Genomic DNA, 21,354 nt, shown 5'->3' on the forward strand with positions numbered 1-21,354 from the left:
CCAAACCCTACTTCTAACCTAAACTAAAGCACCAAAACACTACCTCCAACACTACACTAAACCCCAGAAACACAACTATCTATGCACTCTCCTTAACCCCTTCCTAACCCTAACGTCTGTAACTACCGCACACATCCCCTACAGACATACACCTAAACAAAATAAAAGCACCAAAACCCTACCTCCAACACTACACTAAACCCCACAAATGCAACTATCTATACACTCTCCTTAACCCCCTCCCTAACCCTAAGGTCCGTAACTACTGCACACATCTCCTACAGACATACATCTAAACAAAATAAATAATACACATACATATTAAACCCTACACTTAAAAAACCCTACACCTAACACTACACTAACTCTTACATACAGTACATATCTATGCAGTTAACCTTAACCCAAATCCTAACACTAAAGTCCTATCTATTGCACACTTACCTTATGGAGTTGTAACGCAAACGGGCCAACCAAATCAAATCGACATTTTCAAATTCGCGGTTTTGACCATTCGGGGTTTACGTACTTCACGCAATACCATTCGACATCTTCGTATTCGCCTAAAGGAATTTTCGATCACGTTATAGGAATCACGTAATAGGAACCCTATATATATATATATATATATATATATATATATACAGTTTATGGTTTACCTTTAAAATGTCGCGGTTTACTTGTTTGATCCTCAGATGAGTGAAAGTCTGTTTTCAACAGTTCGAATTAGAGAATAAAAAAATGGCAAACTCATAACAGCGAATGCTAGTGTGCATTCACTGTTGTGAATTCTGCATTCTGAGTGGAGATCGCACTACAGTGGGGATCGGGACATGTACCCTTTCCCTCATAGTGCAATCTCGAAGTTAGTATATATAATTAGCAGGGGGTGTGAGGGGCCCCCTTGCATAACGATTGTCAGAGATATCCAGAAGTGCCAGGTGCTTTGCACAAAGTTGACATGCCTGTGTTGACGGGTTTTTTTTGTGTGTGCCAGGTTTGCTCTTCGGCTTTGCAGCTTCTGACATTTCAAGTCGAGTAAGTAAAGAGTTGTGCAAGTGTGTTGCAACATTTTAAAGGTGAAACTCTCTCTCTCTCGCTATATATATATATATATATATATATATATATATATATATATATATATATATATATATATATCCCATGTACCTAATTTATCTGCTATTAGCTATAGTCCAATAATTATTGTATTAAAGTTTCTATCCATTTTTATTGTTTTGCACTCCTTTTCACTCCCCACTTTCAACTTATTGTGTTTAAATATTTTATCATCCCTTTGGGAACATATCAGAAAAATATCTTTTTACCATTTTTTGTTACTTTGCCTTGCACCCAAATCTGACTGGCTTTGTCTGTATGATTCTACCCCCCCCCCCCCAGAAGGTATCTGTCAAATCCTTCCTTCTTAGCCATCTCTGTTCTCTTTTTAACATTCCCTTTCAGATTATACATGTTACCAGGTACAAGCACCTTTTAAAAAGTAATAACTGGGATTGTTTTTAAGTATTATTCTGTATCTGGTGCAGCCAGTCTACCTAGTTGCCTCAAAAAATATCTTACCTCAAGCTATTCTGGAACATGCAACTACCCCAAAAAAATTCTCATTCAATATTAGGTAGAACAATTGTTTTGCTACAACAAAGAGCTTTTCTGTATTCCAGCGGAATGATATGGGCATTGTTTATTTCTGGAATACCATTGTGGTTTATGTGTAACATCACATGACACTCAGTGATTCGTATATTTGATGTTATGAAAGCATGAAATCATTGAGACATTTAGGATTATATCCCTTTACAGTTTTTGAATGTAAAACCAATATCCTCTAACGAGTAATAGTTTTAGACCAGTTATTATTTTATTTTTTAAAAATGTTATTGAATTAGTGAACACTTTGAATATTTTATTTGAAAGCTTGAGCTGTCACAGCAGAAGGAAGTATTTTTTACAGTGTAGCTCAGGGATCAACCTTTAAATCCGAGACTGCAATGAAGCAGCAAAGCGGAGTCCAGTACCATCAAGTTATTTATATAATCCTGCCATTATCTAATGTATCATTTTTGTGACATGACATGTTACGTATCGCAAATTGTTTTAGATTATTTCATATGTTAATGAAGCTTAAACCAGGAAGTTACATTAAAATAACTAATAACTGTGAATTTTACTTTGAAATTTTAATTGCAGCCTTTTATCAGGTGGCATAGCTCTCAACTGTCCAAGTTTTTGCAGAATGTCCAGATTTTTTATTTATATTTTTGTCTATTCCTCGTAAAATTTTGGTTTTCTGGCAAATAACTGGCTAATTCTTGAGAACTGAATTCAGAAAATAATGGCAGGCATTTGAGTTTCAGACTTAATAGTCATCAGAAAATCCATGCTAATGCAAAACCTTTCATTCTATCAACTTTCTAAGTTTGTAAGAAAAATATTTAAAAATTGTCCCTATTTTAAGGCCTTTGTCCCCCCCCCCCCCCCCCATTTTTTATGGCTTCATTCAGATTTCTTGCTCTAAGAGTTTAAGCACTATGATTAGTGGGTGTCGGTAAGACTCTTTATCTGCACCATAAAGTAGTTCATAAAATATCATTTTAAAGTTGGAAGGGTGTTTATTTATAAAATATAATTTCTAAAGCTGGAAAGGAATTTACCAGATATGATGGAGCATGTTATGTAGTTCAACTGATAAAAAGCAGATTGAACTCAAGCTTCATAGAATGCAGTTTGTTTGTGATAATGGAGCAATCTTTTACATTTCTAAAGCAGGTGATGATTGCAGAATATGAGAATCAGCTACTTAGTACATTCTTTGGCCTACTTTATCTTATGACCTGCTTTATGCCTTTCCAGCACAGCTTACATTTATACTATAATATTAAAAAAATGGTAAAGTAGAATGCATTTAATTTGAGCCAACAAGAAGATTTTTCTCTGAAGCTATCTATAAATTTGTGTGCTGACTATAGAAATCCTTATAACAATGTTTTTATTAAGCATGAATTATAATAAAAGCAATATTTTACTCATCCTCCTAGCTCAGTGATGGCGAGACTATGACATGTGTGTCAAAACTGACACGCTACAACATTTTGGGTGACACACCAGCATTCACCAGCACTCGAGTTACCAAAGAAACTGAATGAACAAAAATACAAGAAATATGTGACCCTGCACTTATCTATTAAAACAAGTGTATTTCATATTTTTTTTTCAGTTCAATACAAAATTACTTTTAAAAATAGTATAATACATTGCAGCAGACATGATTGCACTGTATTTTTTTAAATAAATGCATATGTAAAGAATTGTTTCCCTTTTGTTTGTGGGGGGGGGGCGGGGGTGACACCCCAGCAGAGTCAAGATAGGCATTTTCCAAATTTTTGACATGCCAAGCCCAAAAGGTTCTCCATCACTATACTAGCTGGAAGGCTGTCTTGTAAATGAAGCTAAAAAACAAATGCTAAATGTTACAGCTTTTCATAATATGCATCATCTTATGTGGTCGACTTCCTTGGTCTGCCAAACAGCCCTGGTTATAGGTCAAAGGTACCCACGCAGTTGCCCTCAGAGACCCACAGAAGCTAAAATATAAGATAAGTCATAACAACAGTCAGAAGAATACTGAATTTGCCCCGGTCCCCTTCAATAACACATCACACCAAATGACATTTGACAACCTTTATTAAATTTCCATAACATAGCTTTGATCACCAACTTTATTAATTACAACTATTCATGATATAATTGATTTTAAATATAGCATAAAATCCTTGTAATGTTAATCAGGGCAGCATACCTACTCACCCTTCCCCAGTAAGTAGTGTCCATGCCTCTACTCACTTACTTTACTTATGAAGCAGCTTCCCATCTGACTTCATACACCATTTATTGTAATGTTAATCAGGGCAGCGTACCTACAAACCCTGCTCAACAAGCAGGGTCCATACCTCTGCTCACTTACTTTACTTATGAAGCAGCGTCCCAACTCACTTCATACACCATCCATTGAATTACCTTAAACCAAGTAAGCACCATCCTTACCTCAGCTTGCTTATCTATTCAGCAAGCTTCCTCCAACTACTCATTTCCTTTACCCAGATCCTTGAAATGAACATCCAGATATCAGAAGGGGAACAGAAGAGGGCAAGCATATCCCTCTTCTCTGCCTACCCCTACTGATAAATAACCCTACTCCCCACCAACGAAAAACGGGAGGGTGGGTGGGTAGCAAGTTCATGCCAAAATGTGATTGCTTAACCCAACTACACTAGACTAAACCTCTTAAGCCCCTCCCCATCATTATCTCATTTCCTTCCAACCATCCCTGCCTCCACTTAACCCTTTCACCTCCCCAACCTACTTAAATCCCCTTAATATTAACCTATGAAGATGTCCCGGGACAACTTAGTTTGCTTAGCAAGTATATCCTTCTTCTCCACCAACCAGCCTGACCAGGCTGTTCCCCCTCCCTTCTACCCAAAATTGTTCAATCCACTTCCCATAAAGGGAAGGGTCAAGCCAAACATCATTTGGTGAACCCATCCTCGGTAAAGCACCTTAGAATACCGTTATAAACCCCTTTGCCATGCCATCACTGAAACACACCCTAATGAAACTAAAGTAGGATTACTGTGACCCCGTTGTAACACCAGAACATCCACACCAAGAGAACACATACCCTTTTAGCCCGCTGCCTTCAAAGCTGAAATCATGGCTCAACCTGAATGTATTGACAGACTATAATCACAACAAAACCACAAACTATAACCCCTTGAACTCAAAATGGCCCCAGTCAAACAACTAGTAGCAACTCTCACACCCAAGACCCTGCTAACCGTAGCATATCAACTTAGCCCCCCACAGCCAGTTCTATATGTGCAACAAGTCCATTACCGCAGGGAATAGCCTAACTCCAAAACTTTAATGTCCTAACCTTAAATGGCAGAAATCCAGCACCCCTTGACCTAGTTCCTGAAAACTCACCTATGGTCAGCAATGAAATACATGCCAAGCCATAAACACCCCCAATTCACTCATTACCAAATCATTCTTAACCCCTGTTGCCCCTAGCCTTTTCCCTAAAAAGCTCTTTCCTTATGTTACCTATACCACTAGCATCCTAAAGCTGCCTTATCCTGCAACCAGGCTTCCTTATACGTTCTAACTCCCCTGTAACAATGCACCCCATTTCTAAAACTACCCCAACACAGCCATCTACCTACCATGCTTCCTAAAACCTTATCTACAAAATTCACCCAAACCCCAAGTGAAATGATCCTTGTGCTATTCTGTAAAACCTTAACCTGGTATGTAACATTAACACTACCTACTCAAGAGACAAATTTGTCACCTCAAGATGCCACCCGTTAGGAATAAACTCCAGCATCATGTCAAACACCTCCTTTTCCCGTCCTTCCCATATGGTTCGAACAACTGGATGAGTGAATACGACCCCCAAGGTTCCAAGAAAGCAAGGATTGAACTTCACTGGCTTGCAGGAGCCATAGAGTTGTAGCCAAATAAGTTCCTGTGCTCCTATGAATATTGTGACCCTACGCATCCCATGGGATCCCCACACTCCCCATAAACCATGCCCGACAGTTTTCCCCTTTGGCCCCTTTACCCAAATATTCCTTACTTGCCCCCTATACCAATGCAATAATCAGCTCCCACTAATTAAACACAGAGCTCAAACGTGCCTTATTAAGATGATTACTAAGACCATCCTTGTGCCCCATTCAAGTGGCAAGTATGTCCATCCTATCAAAAGCATCACCTTTCAAATCCCCTTTCAAGCCACAGCATGATGCCTTCTGCACTCCAGCAATCTGCAAAGAAAGAGACATGATAAGTTCTATGTGCACACATACCATGATTACTTAACATGGAGGCACTGACCAGGACCCCTGTCACCCCATCATACCTTTACCTATGGCCAATGGCCATGCTCCCTTTTACTATTGAATGCAAATTCTCAAAAGCAAGAATAACTTTCAATGTTAATCTAACATACAAACGGTTAATAGAACAAATTGTACAACCCATTAACCCTGATATTTAAACTCTCTTTTTACGGTGTGCCCATTCCTCAACATTACTTGCCAACCCTCCCCTTTGACAGTTAACTTTACCTGTGCCTGCATGAGAGCACAGTCTGCAACATACCTCTACAGTGTACCGAATTATGAGAAACGTACCTCATTTGGGTTCTTAAAAATGTTAATGTTCCTCCCAGTTCCACATTGAAAGGGCTTGCGACATATTCAGTGTTAGACCACCTTTTTTTGACTGATATCCATGGTAAATAATCAATTTATTTAAATAACTTATTTATAAGTAAAACCAGTGTATTTTAATCATCCTATGACCTTCCTAGTTGTTAGTCAGCTGTGAGTATGTGCTACACAAAGACCACGGTGGCATACCTCTCAACTGTACAGATTTTCGCAGAATGTCCAGATTTTTGCCTTATATTTCTGGTCCATTTTTGATAAAATTTTGGCTTTCTGGCAAATTAGTGGCAAATCATTAAAGATTGAAGTTAGAAAATAAAGAAAGACATTTGAGTTTTAGACTTCATACCCTTCAGAAAATTCATACTAATGCAAAACCTGTTATTCTATCAACTTTCTAAATTTGTAAGAACAATATTTCAAAATTGTCCCTATTTGTACCACTTTTTTATGGCTTTGTCTAGATTTCTCACTCTAAGAGGTTGAGAGGTATGCATGGTGGCTGCCTCTTCCAACCCCCCCCCCCCTCCCAGTCCAACCAGTCATACAAAAACCTTGGAAGCATGTACCTGAGCCCTGCCCAACTGACAAACTCAACAGCCCCAAATCTTCCCTCCATTCCTCACACACCTATCCCGCTGTCATTATGTCCCACTTGCATTAGACAGAATTGAGAAAAACTTATCTTTCTGATAGGGAATCAAACAAATGACAGTAATCCTAATTCCTTCTCTTCATCTCCTTGTCTAAAATTTATATTGTCTATAATTAACAAAAGTGAGTTTCTTCAAAAAAAAAATATTTCACTACTTTCTAAGTAAAAACACTGCATGTACCATCTACATCCAGAGAAAAAGTATATCCTTGTAATGACCAGTGTCATGAACTGAAACATAATTTGACCAAACTCCAATGACAGCTTCCTTGTTTGAGGTAAGCATGGTCAGATGATATCAATTATTTCACCTTTGTAGAAAAGACATGGAAACATATCACAGGGAATTAAGTATATGAACTGATGACAGTTTCCTTGCTTAAGGTAAGCATGGTCAATTAAGTATATGAACTGATAAAAGGCTTCATCATGTTGCTGTGGATTTGATTCCCTCAATCTATATAATCTATATAATGAAGCTGAGCAGCTCACTTAACCAAATAGTGGTCCACAATATGGCTTGAAAAGAACTTGACTCTTACTTACTGAGTTAACAGTTAAGTAAACAATATGAATCAGTGTTTCTTCTCTTTAATTTTTAATATTAGCTATTCTTCTGCCTTCATACACGCTTCTGACTACAGAGGAACAGTTTACTTTCCCCCCTTACAACCTAGGCGAGATACATTCTGTTGCATGCCTATTGTACAGCTTCATCAAATTTTAACTGAGTTTGGAAAACAAAATGGCACCTGTATGACTATACCTGACATATTATATAATATGGACAAATATGTTTCACAAACTTAGTAGTTTTATCCCATTATATTTACATGATACATACTACAGTGCAGTATAATATTTGCTGAAATAGTTTTTGCATTGTTTTAGAATGAGATTAACTATACAAATTATATGTATATGTGTATCTGTTTTTCAGTATCTGAAATCATGTTTCATTTAGATTGACACCAATGGTTTATAGAACTTAAGAGCACACTTTACACTATATTTTGCATGCAGGTTTCTTTACTGCTCTCAGTTGTATTCATTTATTCCCAATCCACGTATCTCTGTCTTAAAACTTGGGCACGGGAATACTATTTACACTGAATACAGCCTTTTGTTTATGATTTGTCAGATGCACTTTATTAACATTCAGGATTAGCATTCTTCTACACCAAATGACTTTATTGCGAAGGGCACAGCTTAACGCTACTCTGGCACCTCCCCCCGCAACTCCATGCATACGCGGACCACACTGTCCTCAGGCACAGCCCACACTCCTTCCCTGTGAACCTCCTAGCCTGTAAAAACGGCGATCACGGCTCCCTCCAGCCTTCATCCAGCCCCCAAATGCCCACAGAAAGAAACCGAAGCAACAACAAACTCCCTTGATCGAGCCCCCTCCTTTCCCACAGCCAGCCAATACTCAGAAGCTGTGAAAATTAGATTGTGTTGGCAGGGAACCACAAGGTATGACTTACACTGCAGCGGCCACCATGCCTCACAAGCAAACATCACTGGTAGAATTCAACTAACAAACCCACACTACAGCAACTGAACTCTGTACTTGCTCTAGAGGGGAATAAAGGCCAAACCCACGGTAATCTTTCATCGTCCCTCATTTGAGGGAAGGGGGGCCAAAAATGTGAAAATGAGGGAGGGGAAGAGAAAAGAAATTGTGCACCACATGAAACTCTGGGCAGCTAAGAAACCTGCTCCCTCCAACCCGAGTTCCTTTCATTCTAAAACCTGTATCAAGACAGGGACCCACTCCATTAAGTCGCACCACACATGTGCAGGGCAGCCGTCACGCTCCCCTACCCAAAACCCGTGAAAAGCTCTTCTCAGCTTGACAAAAGAAAACCGCAAATCAGTACACCACCATCACCAATGCACATTCCGATGACTACCTACCCAAAACCCTATCCCCAGCAACATCCCCTCAACCACACGCCACCAATGCCTCTATCTAGAAAAAAAAAAAAAAAAAAAAAAAAAGGATATTCAAATCAACCACAATGCATCCTATCTACTGATTCCCCATACCGCAACACATTCGTATCGCTATCATTTGATGCCAACTGCACTGGGCCCTCACCATTCCACCTCAACAATGCTACTCCACATTAAATGCAGTAACCCTGCTAAAGAAAGCTACCTCAGACTAATGGGGCTATACAAAGGGGAAACAAGTGAATACATCCCAGAACATGTTAGGAAAATCCTGCAATTTCCATAGCGCCGATCTACAAACCCCCAAACTACCCTTGTTCCCCACAGACACTACTACAGAAAAAGACCGAAATTATACCTACCAAGTGACCAGAATACCAACCGAAAGTTTACCAACCACTTTAAGCTATGTCTATTGGCTGCCTAATGCTACCAACAATAATAAAGCCCCATAATGTTATTCTACCCCTTACAAGCATGACAGTAATACACTAACAAAACCTGTGAATGCCAAATCTGTGAATGCAATCCCTCCAAAAAAAATAAATAAATACCTTTAACCAACATACATATGACCATACTCTATACCCTAGGTACTTACCTCATCATGCCCACCACCAAACCAAGGACTACCAGACCAAAGAACACCTGGTCGTCAGGACATGAAACTGCAGTATAGCAAGTTCACGCCGAAATGTGATTGCTTAACCCAACTACACTAGACTAAACCTCTTAAGCCCCTCCCCATAGTTATCTTATTTCCTCCCAACCATCCCTGCCTCCATTTAACCCTTCCACCTCCCCAAACCACTTAAATCCCCTTTAAAATTAACCTAACCCCCCCATGAAGATGTCCCGGGACAACTTAGCTTGTTGCCAAACTTAATTTTACACACAGATCTGTGATTCATGTAACAACAGTCAGAAGAATACTGAATTTACACAGGTCTGTATTAGAACATCGAAGTTTGAAAACATTAAATGTTCTAATATCGAACACAAAACAGCGATCGATGAAAATAGCGAAGCTGCAGAACACAGAATTTTTTCCTAGGGAAAGAATTTGGTTGGCCGTTTCTGTGGCTTTGCTATTTTCAGCACTGTAATGGAAAGTTACAGGTAGGGTTCAGGTAAGCAGGCGATTGCGCGGATGTTAGGGTTAGGGCATGGGTTAGGTGAGTTAGGGTTAGGGCGTGGGTGAGGTGAGTGTGGAATAGTGACAGACTTTAGGGTTAGGGCATGGGTTAGGTGAGTTAGGGTTAGGGCGCGGGTGAGGTGAGAGTGTGATAGTGATGGACCTTAGAGTTAGGGTTTGGGTTAAGGTAAGTGGATAGATAGTAGTGTATGCACAGTTTAGTGTAGGGTTAGATGTAGGATTTTGAGTGTATGTGTGTGGATTGCTGTTTTTTTGGTGTGCTTGTGTTGTGTGTGTGTTGCTCGGAACAGCAAATATTTTCCCAGGGAAAACAATTGCTGTTCTGAGCTTTCGATATCATATTTCAAGATTCCAAGTTCGAGCTTATGGTGTTCGATGCTTTGGAATTTGATAATATGATATAGACCCAATTTATACACAGGTCTGTGATCCACGTCACACTGTAATGAATCCACAGAAATAACTTATAGATGATATTCAGTTTGAGTTGCTTTCTCTTATTGACTTGTATAGATTTGGGCCACACTAGTGTAACTGTCTTACTTAGTTAAAATTAATACTGTGACACTCTCTTTGCTCGGTCTTCTTCCCAAAACGTTCTCAATCGGTTCTATAGTATTAACATTCATATTGATATTCATTGAGGTCTACATGAGATTTTTATGTCCTGGCTTGCCAAGTATGCTGCTATTTACATAATGTAGAACAATAGTTAAATCATCAGATTATGATACTTTCACAAACGTCTCTAGAACACAGTTTTGATTGGACACCGTCTTTCTAAGAAAGAATCCCAAAGCTGAATCATAAGAAATCCTAAGTACAGTTTTACACCATTTGTTGCAATGGGCACTTACACAAAGAACATAAAGAAAAAGACTTCCTTTCCCAAATGTGGGAAATTACTGACCCCTGATTGTGATGTCTAGCTGTTACAGTTTTGTTGTCCTTTGCAAGCAAAGCATTCTGATCTCAGTTCCTGACTCTTGTAACCTGCATTTCATCACAAATCCTTCTGACTTATTCCAATTTTTTTAGGGTGACTGAAAACATGTTATACTGAGACTTCCCTCAACCCATTCACTCAAGGTGGGCCATGTAGAAGGCTTTCTGTACAATGGAAGCAACATGGTGGTCAAAAGTCAAGTGGCTATCAACCTGGGTGCCCAGATCTCTCACAACAGATTGTGGGCTTAGCACATTGTTATTAATGCAATAATTTGTGGGGATGTCACTCTCCCCAAAGGGAATGATAATGCATTTTTTGGTATTCAGCTTGAGGCCATGTTTCTGGCACCAGTCATTTGTCTGAGTGAGACCCTCTTGGAGGATGTCCACCTTACTAGGGGAATTATTGACAGCACCCAGCTTGCAGTCATCTGCAAACCTGGTCAGCCATAGCCCACTGGTTTTGACCTGCACCTCAGAAAAGCATATCCCAAATAACAGAGGCCCCAAGACTGAACCATGGTGTACGCTGCTTGTTACGGGTCTACTGCTTGAGGTGGATTCCCCTATTTTGACTACATGGGTTCTATCAGTGAGCCAGTTTGCTACCCATCTGGTAACATATAGATTGATGCCTAGTTGAGAGAGTTTATCTATTATGCCTGAGCAGGGAATAGTGACAAAAGCTTTAGCCAGGTCAAGGTAGGTGGTGTGCACAGTCTTCCCCTCGTCAATGGCTTTGGTGACTTTCTCAAAGAAGTTGACCAAATTTAGCAAACATGACTTCCCAAACTGTGTAGGATCAAGTGTTTGCAGGTTGCTAATGAGGTCCATGATAATCCATTCCATGGCCTTGCAGATCAGGCTAGTTCTATAATTTCCTGGATCGGTGGACACTCCACCTTTGTATAAATGGATGACAGTAGCTGTCCTCCACTCAGCTGGGATGAAACCAGTACTCAGGATTTGGTTGAATAGGGTGCCTAATAGTGCTGCAAGTTCCTTGAGTTCACGTGGGATGCAGCCTGGGATGTTATCGGGTCCCATGGAGGCTGTATTATTTGTCTTTGAGAGATCGGTGATGACCTGTTCCCTAGATATAAGGGGAAGGGGGCAGGTACTGGGGATATCCTGATTTACTGATGGGGGACAGAAGGGTAAAGTTTTCACTGAATCTGTCTACCAGCAAGTTTGCTTTATCTACGGCATTTGTATATCTGGTGTCCTTGGCCATCAGTTCTGAACAGATCTGGGTGTTTCCTTTGAGGTTACAGACATATGTGAAGAAGGCCTTATGATTGTCTCTAGCAGATGTGACTAATTTGGACTCGAAGATGGCTTTAGAGGATTTGACTAGTGCTCTTATTTGCTTATTCAGGCTAAGGAGACATTGCTTTCAATTGGGCACCTCCTCCGTGTTGGTCCTGGACAGCAATTTTTTCCTTTTGTTATAGAGTTTATTTATTGCAGATGTCCACCAGATAAGTTTACTCTTCTTTGTGGAGGATGATTTAGTCCTGTCAGGTATTCCTGATTCCATGCATCTATGTAAATGCTCATGTAGTGCTTTGATATAGTTTTGGATATTGGTGCCAGTTCCTACAGAGGAAGAGTAGGCTGTGAAACTGTTTATACCATCCCTCAGGAGGCTGTAATCAGCTTTAGAGAAGTTGTTCTGTCTGATCCTAGCTAGAGGGGGGTTGAGGGAGATGGTGACTTTGAAATTGACTGCTTTATGGTCAGATCTTACCAGGGAGGATGATACTATAGGGATGCTTCAGTGGTTACTTGTGTTGGTTAATACTAAGTCCAAGATATTATCACCTCTTGTGGGGTTATCAACTAGCTGTTCTAAGGCATTTGCATTGACAAAATCAAGGAATCTTTGGGGTATATGTGTTCTGGCATGAGTAGTTCTTCCAATCTATGTTTGGGAAGTTAAAGTCACCCAGAATCAGGGTAAAGGGTTGAATCTTGATAAATTCGAACAGGTCCAAATAGGCAGATTGGGCTTCTTGAGTCAGATTTGGGTTTCAGTAGCTAGCTATGATTTAAACAGGGGTCTTGTCAATGATTAACTGCACCTGGAATGTCTCCTGTGCGTCATACTGTTTGACCAGCCTGGAGATGTGTATGTCTTTAATGTATACTGAAACTCCACCTCCTTTGGCTTTACTGCCCATGGTTTTAGGAATGATTATATGATAGGATGAGTAACCAGGTAAGGCTGGAGTGCACTCCGCAGCTTTGAACCAGGTTTCTGTGACTGCACAGATCTCAGCATTTTCCAGGGTTAGGAGTGCTTGCAATGAGTGGAGTTTCATGTTTAGACTCCTAGCATTTAGCAGCATAACCTTTAATTTGTGTTTTGTTTAAATTTTTATGTTGGTAGTTTTAACCTCATCACATTTTCTAAAAAAGGCACTATAGGGGAAGCAAGAGCCTTTATCGGAAGCCTAAAGCTGAGGTGAGACAGATGCAGGCCATCTCTGGCAAAGCATCGTGTCTGTCGATCTTATTTTCCCAGGTTGTCAGGTACTGGATCCCCGTGGAATGACACCAGAAACTAAGCTAATTGCTAAAGTCAATAATTTTCTGTTTGCATTGAGGCATCATTCTGGGTGATGGCAGAATGCTGCTTAAGGCTAGGGACATACCTAGCTGCAAAACATAATCAGCGAGCTCAATCATGTCTCTCTTCATATAGTCCAGAGAGGTACATCTCAAGTCATTCATGCCAACATGGACTATGACAGAGTCATAGCAGTACCTGTTGCTGAGAGACTAGAGTGCATATGTGATATGGTGGATTCTGGCCCTTGACAGTCAACTAACAGTGACTTTCTCCTTATCCAGCCTGGTGAGGGGCACATCAGTGTGTCTCACAATGAAGTCTCCTATGACTAATATGTTGGGTTTATGGTGAAGCCTTAGTGGCTGTGAGGCACAGGTGTGTGGACTATGCGTAGTTTTGGTATTGATACCAGACATTATCACTCTGCTAAGCCCTGGTTCCATGGAGATGGATCGCTGACAGTCACCTTGGCAACCGAAGTTCATTTATCAGCTAATCAGCTAGAAGAGTTGGATGGGAAGGGATTGAGTGGATTACATCAACTCACCCATCAAGGGAGAGGGGCTTGGTTCTGTTGAATACTGGGACAAACCCCAATGGAGGCTGGAACATGATCCCCTTGCTCAAGACAGGCTACCACTCTTCTTGATAGTGAGGGAATAACGGCTTGAACAGGCTGGCATTATGTGTGGTGATTACTGTGATATCAGCTAAGTTCTGCTTAATTTGGATTCCCATCTCCTCCATACAAAAATAAATAAATAAATACCCCCTAACTGTATATGTAATGCTTGCTCTCTGGCTCACACTTCTCTTAAAAGGGAAATGGCTTTTCAGGGGGGGGGGGTGACCTGAAGACTTCAGCAGGAGTTAACTAAATCCCATCATGAACAAATGAGGAGGAGGAGGGAGGGGAGCTCTGCACTCTTATTGATTTATAAGTCATTAAGTTACTATTTTCCTGCAGAGGGAGAGCCTTTGTCCAGTAAAGAATGAGAGATGAATGAATGGGCAAATATGGGAATGAGGGGGAATGGTTGAATATTAACAGCAGAGGACCAAAAGAAAATAAAAAAGATTATTACTTTGCTATTAAATATTGGCATCAAAACAAATATATAACATAGTCTCTCTCTCTATCAAACACACACACACACACACACACACACACACACACACACACACACACACACACAACCTTTCACATGGCTTGTACTTCACCATATTTTATAGCAGTTAAACAACTTCAATAAATATCATAATTATTCAGTGATATGGTTACACTTCACCATAGTTCAATTCAAAGTTAATATTTCACCAAATAATATACTGTCTAAACAGTATGAGTAAACATTACCTCAAATCTTGTAATGCCTGGAAGGTCTTGTACAGAGGTGCTAGAGAATCAAATACTTTTGGGTCTGAACCAGTGGTCTTGATTTTCATATTGTTGGTAATTGTTTGGATTACCTCAAATCTTATTTGTTACATGTACTTACTTAAATATATTAATATCGATTCTGCTTCTATCTGTAGAGCAAAGCATAATTGCTTCTATGCCACAGTTTACCCTTTCCAGTGATCTACTGGCTGAACATTCCAGCCAAGCCTGAGCACTTTAAAAATAAATGAATAACTACTGTAAATATTCTTACTGCATAGTCCATATATTCATTCAGGGTTTGATTCACTCAACCTCCATTGCCTAACTGTGTGACGCTGAGCAAGTCACTTAACCAAGCAGCGCACTCAAGCTGAATCTGAAGAAGGTCCATGGAGATCAGTACTGTATTGTGGTAAACAAAAACAAATAAAACAAAACCATCATACCACTCTGTTATCTTATTCACCTTAGCGGTCATCTTTTCTCCACCAGATTCATGTTTCCTTCCCACCTTTTTTTTGTTTGTCTAGAAGTACCACTCTCTTTCACTCTAATCATCCATGTGTCCTCTTGCTTAGCTTGTAATTGATCTAGTTTATGTGGCAATCCCTTTATCTTTGCTATAGTTTCATCCAAAATTTCAAAAATCAAGAAAACACCAGCAGTCCAAAACATTTAAAAATTGCAGGAAATGTCAATTCACACTTCAGCTTCCTTCATTTACACTGTTTTATTGCATTCACAAATCTCAAGTCAGGTCAGTTTTTTAGAGTTACCTTGGAATAATGGTGTTCAACATATTCACATCTTCCAGCCACTGACAACCTTCTACCAGGTTGACAGAATTACTAGATTTCTTGCTCATTCTTATAATATGTCAAAAAAAATTAGCTGTATAGGTCTTGGCTTCCTATATTTAACATCTGGCTGAGATTTTGGAAAGTACTTCACCATTGCAATCCTTAGCAAAGCAGTCATAAAACCTCTCCAGTCCATCATCTTGGTTTTCACATAGTCCATCAAACCTGACCCTTCCTCACTTTCAAAGACTCTGTACAACCTCAGATTTTTCTCCTTGCATTATCCTCCATTCCAATCAGTTGCTTTCCTGATGAATTTGTTTTATTGTCTCTCCTTTCTTTTTTTCAAAATCACAGATAATTTATGTTTATCAGGTCCCATGACTATTTGTTGATCATGTAAGGACTTTGCATCATCCACTACAGTCACTTCTAAGCATTTCAGACATGGTGTAAACAATCTTGTCATATTTCACAGCTCAACATTTACTTTCTCCAAGTGGTTTGTCACCTCTGAAGCATTAAACTACATCAGTTTCCACAGATCTGTAGTGAATAATCACGGAGCACTATGGCCACCCCACTCTGGCTCATGACTTTACTCCACTGCTATATTGTTTACTTTCTGCTAGCCATTTCATTTTCTTCTGTCATCTATCAGCAAATTAACTTCTCTATATACCACAAAGCACATTGCCTAGACTACTTTTTCAATATAATTTAGCAGTTTAAATTATTGAGATTATAGAGCAAGCCATGGAGACAACTGACTTCATCTAGCACTGTGAGATTTTCTTCTATTTTATGCTCTTTCTTGAAAGCTCTGTCCTTAAGCATGTCGTAGAACAAAGTTCAAGCTCAGTGATTCCCACTGATAAACCGCTGTTAGCTACAAATGACCTGGATGTGATTCCCATTGACAGACAGCTGCTAGCTACAAACAACCAGGATGTGATTCCCACTGATAGACCGCTGCTAGCTGCAAATGACCTAGATGTGATTCCCATTGATAGACTGCTGCTAGCTACAAATGACCTGGATGTGATTCCCACTGATAGACCGCTGCTAGCTACAAATGACCTGGATGTGATTCCCACTGATAGACCACTGCTAGCTACAAATGACCTGGATGTGATTCCCACTGATAGACCGCTGCTAGCTACAAATGACCTGGATGTGATTCCCACTGATAGACCACTGCTAGCTACAAATGACCTGGATGTGATTCCCATTGATAGACCGCTGCTAGCAGTAAATGACCTGGATAGACATGGATAACTATAAATGAGCTATATGTATTTTTACAGGATGGAGATTGAATCTCTAACACTTTCTACAGATTCTCACATTCTTATTCAGTAGGCTGAGGGCACAGGAAACAGCATAATATTTTGGGCATGTATAATAATGATGGAATACTAGGAAAGGGAGACAAGGACAATAGGAATAGCAGTGCAGGAGTGCATGTTGACTGACAAAACAGTATCAGGTCTCATTTGCAATGCTGACACTTGACATTTTAAGAGGCATGTTAACAATGTAGAACTTGTAGAATTCAAAGGACTTTGTTTTCAGTTGTGCTGTTCCTACAGATGATGAAAACTTTCCAGCATTTGACTGACAAAAAAACCTTATGATACATTCAAAATATAAACACTCATTAGAAATAGGAATTACATACTTATTGCACAGCCGTTTAGACTCGCTAATTTCAATGCAAGTACCATGAATTAGTCAACTGCCTGACTGTGACAAATAAGTAGTTATTTGGATACATTGTTGTCTTGCAGGTAATGAAGAAAACATGTGGATGCATATTGATGCAGCCTACGCAGGGTCTGCTTTTATCTGCCCAGAGTACAGGTATCTTCTTAACGGAATACAGGTAAGCAACTTCTCATTAGATGTGGTGATATCATTTGCAAACATGCAGATATGTACTCCAATAGAACTTGAGAAATAATAGAATTAGTAGACATAGTATCTTAATTCAAAATGACAAATCAAATGCCCATAGACCTCCCTTCATACTGCAACTATTGTAGCATTCCTTATAACATGCTTGCAACCCTGTGCTTGGAACAGTCTAAAACAGATCTAACAAGCGTCATTTCTTTGAGCATAACATATCAAAATGGCACATTAACAGATGTACCAATGTTTTAAACACTGTTCTGTGGAAGCAAAGACATGGATAACTATAACTGAGGTGTAGTTCTCATACATCTCCAAGCAGGGCTAACTCATGGATCCTCACATTTATAAGTTATATATCATTCATTCTAAGGTACTGTATCTTAGGAAAAGCACACTACTGTAATTTTGGGTTTAAGCCCTGGAATCTCAATTTAAAAAAATACAGGAGAACATTGAACATTACTCTTTTTCTTTTAAAGTTGTTTTTTTTTTCAGGAAGATCCCACCCCCACACTCACACACACACACACACAGCCCTGATCTTCTGCTCATCTGGTTTAGCTTTATTCACAGACTTAAAACTAAGCACTTTACAATCAAAATCAGTTAATAGGTATAAAGCAAACGTAGGTTCATAGCTGCATAGGTACATACTATGGTCAGGGCATGGCTGAACACTGAGAAGCTTAGCTGTGTCACTGAATAATAATAATAATAATAATAATAATAATAATAATAATAATAATAATAATAGTAATAATAATAATAATAATAGGCTGTTGTCTCCCACTGCTATGCAGAATGTTTCCACATATCCATGGTATAAATTCATGGTCTCCCATCCATTTGCTAGGTCTGGTTTTGAAGATTGCTAGGGGAAATACTATGTTTGATGTGCAAGCTGAGTCTGTCTCAAACACAGGAAATGAAATGGTTTAAAAATCTTGTTTGCCAGCAGATATCATTTAGGTGGTGTTAAAGGTGTACAGTCCTAGAGTTGGTGCTAGTTGTACCAGTGTTTCTACAGACATGAAGGAAATAAAAAAAGTATAAGGTCTTTCATAGGTCAGAAAGATAAAAGGGATCACACCACAGAAGCCTTTACAAGACTGATTATATGGAAAGAGCTTTTTAATCATGCAGGGTAACGCAGGTTACTAGACATATGGTTATCTCGGTAAATAAAATCCCTAAGATCTTTCAACTGGTCTAGATGTTTAGAGACATGAATGATAGGCAGGATATTATACTCAATGACAGGTCAAATTAGTGTTGAGTAAAGTGGGATTATAACTTCTTTGGTTGTACCAAAATGAAATTTAGCAGAGTTTATATAAACAAACAGAGGCACAAGGAAAGAAATACTATGAATAATAAACCAATAAAATGAAAAGTCTGAAAATGTTTTGAACCGATATGAATCACTGTAAAAATAACTGGAAAAGACAAAATAAGACAAGATTATAAATATCCAAAGCTACAAAATATGCACAGACAGGGCTCCAGGTTCTCCACCAACTTTAATGTGAACAGACATGAGCGCTTTCACGAGGTGCTTCTTCAGGTGTATATCACATTCAGTCAGAACACCCTTCGTATAACCTTCAAATAAAGTCATGTGACCTTTTCAAAATATATTTAAAGGTATATATTTCATAAGCACGTAAGCTTCTTTTCAAAAGCGTTTGAAAACATTCATAATACATAATAAAACATTCACAATATATAATAATAAAAACAGGAGCAACAATATTCAGTAATAAAAAGTATAAGATAAGACTATAATAATATGATAGAATACTGGCATTAGTAATCACAGGCCTCTACCTACATAGTGGTCTGCTTTTTAAGATGGATCTCATGGGCACATGGTCATTTAGTCTATGCCCTGTATTTGCCCTTAACCTAACTATCCATTCTGTCTCTAAACTTTCAGTTCGTCCACTTATATCCCCTCCTCTTCGGTTATCAAAACACCAACCTATAACCTTAAATTTAAAATTATGAAAGTAGGTAGAGGCCTGTGATTACTAATGCCAGTATTCTATCATATTATTATAGTCTTAGCTTATACTTTTTATTATTGAATATTGCCAGATGAATTTATTTGAAGGGTATAAGAAGGGTGTTCTGATTGAATGTGATATACACCTGAAGAAGCATCTCGTGAAAGCGCTTGTGTCTGTTCATATGAAAGTTTTTGGAGAACCTGGAGCCTTGTCTGTGCATATTTTGTAGCTTTGGATTGTGTTTCTATATTTGCAGAGATATTTGGATATTGTTGGGCTGTTTTTTTCTCAAGATTATAAATATAGTGAAATACCATTGAGTAATAGTCCAACTGTACACCTTATAAGTCACAGAATGAACAGGGCACTAGTAACCAAGAGAAAAAAACTTTAATGAGAAAAAAAACAATAAAATAGACTAATCACCTTTACTCCTTTAGTTCCTGGGACTTCATCATTGTTAAAATTCAAGTCTCAATAAACAACTTATAGTTAATTCAGTTTAAAACAGCCTATCCAAAAATCACACTAATTAACCAAATAAATAATGGGTGAATAATTTTAAAGTGCCAATAATAAATATACACACATCAATGAGTTGTTAAAAAATTAAAAAGTAAAAAGTTAAAGAAAAAAAAATAAATAAATGGGAAAAGTCTGCCCAGAATCAGTTTATTAAATGTATCATTCTAAAAAATGCTATTTGTAAGATTTTACTAAGTAAGGAATGGTACCAGATATAGCTATTGCATTTAAGTTTTGTTATTATCTGGTTTTGCTTATATTTCATAGTAAAACTCATTGACATAGGCACCCAAATATGTGTTCAGTGCTTGACTTAGTGATTCTTGAAACAGAAGTGGTGCAGAAGACTGTTACCAGGAAGGAAGAAAGTTGAAAAGGGTGAAAGATGGACAGTCAGTGTAAGAAAAACAAGAAAGTGGGAGTGATCTCCTTATAGTAAGGGGATGCAACATTTAGGAGCAGTTTGAGTTACCTCCAAAAATACTTAGAGCGTTGACAGATCCTATGGAAGAGCTATTCAACAAGTCAATAGCTAACAGTGTGATACCCAAGTATGGAGATGTGCCATAGTCGGTATAAACAAGAAGAAATAAAAAGCAATATCAGAAGTTATAGACCGAAAAGCTTTATGTTAGTGGTAGTCAAAAAATATATCAATGGTAATGAAGAAAAACTTCCAAATGTTTGGAGGACAGCCATCTCATTATAACATCATTCTTCATTATTTTATTGGCAGAAGATCATAACACACATTATACGGTTTCATAACTGCGTAAATGAGAAGCTGGATAAGGAAATCCATGTCATGTCATATATCTGAGCTATATTATATTCTTTCACTTTGCCCCCCCCCACACACACACACACACACACATATACACACACACACACACACACACACACACACACACACACACACACACACACACACACACTCACACACACACACACACACACACACACACACACACACACACACACAGACACACACACACACACACACACACACACACACACACACACACACACACACACACACACACACACACACACACACAGACTCACAGACATACACACACACACACACACACACTCACACAGACACACAGACACACACACAATGAGACACACAGACACACACACACACACACACACTCACAGACACACACACA

General features: G+C 38.8%; 1 protein-coding gene across 1 annotated transcript in view; it reads left to right on the plus strand.

Moving 5' to 3' along the window:
* DDC (dopa decarboxylase) overlaps nucleotides 1-21,354 on the plus strand; it is a 696,490-nt gene that overhangs the window by 464,599 nt on the left and 210,537 nt on the right. The window contains exon 8 of the mRNA XM_044064799.1: nucleotides 17,522-17,616. Within this exon, the coding sequence (XP_043920734.1) occupies nucleotides 17,522-17,616 (95 nt within the window). The remainder of the gene's footprint in view (nucleotides 1-17,521; nucleotides 17,617-21,354) is intronic.

The sequence above is a fragment of the Protopterus annectens genome, chromosome 3.part0 (assembly GCF_019279795.1).
Source record: "Protopterus annectens isolate FY-2018-M chromosome 3.part0, PAN1.0, whole genome shotgun sequence".
In the NCBI taxonomy this organism is placed as follows: Eukaryota; Metazoa; Chordata; order Ceratodontiformes; family Protopteridae; genus Protopterus; species Protopterus annectens.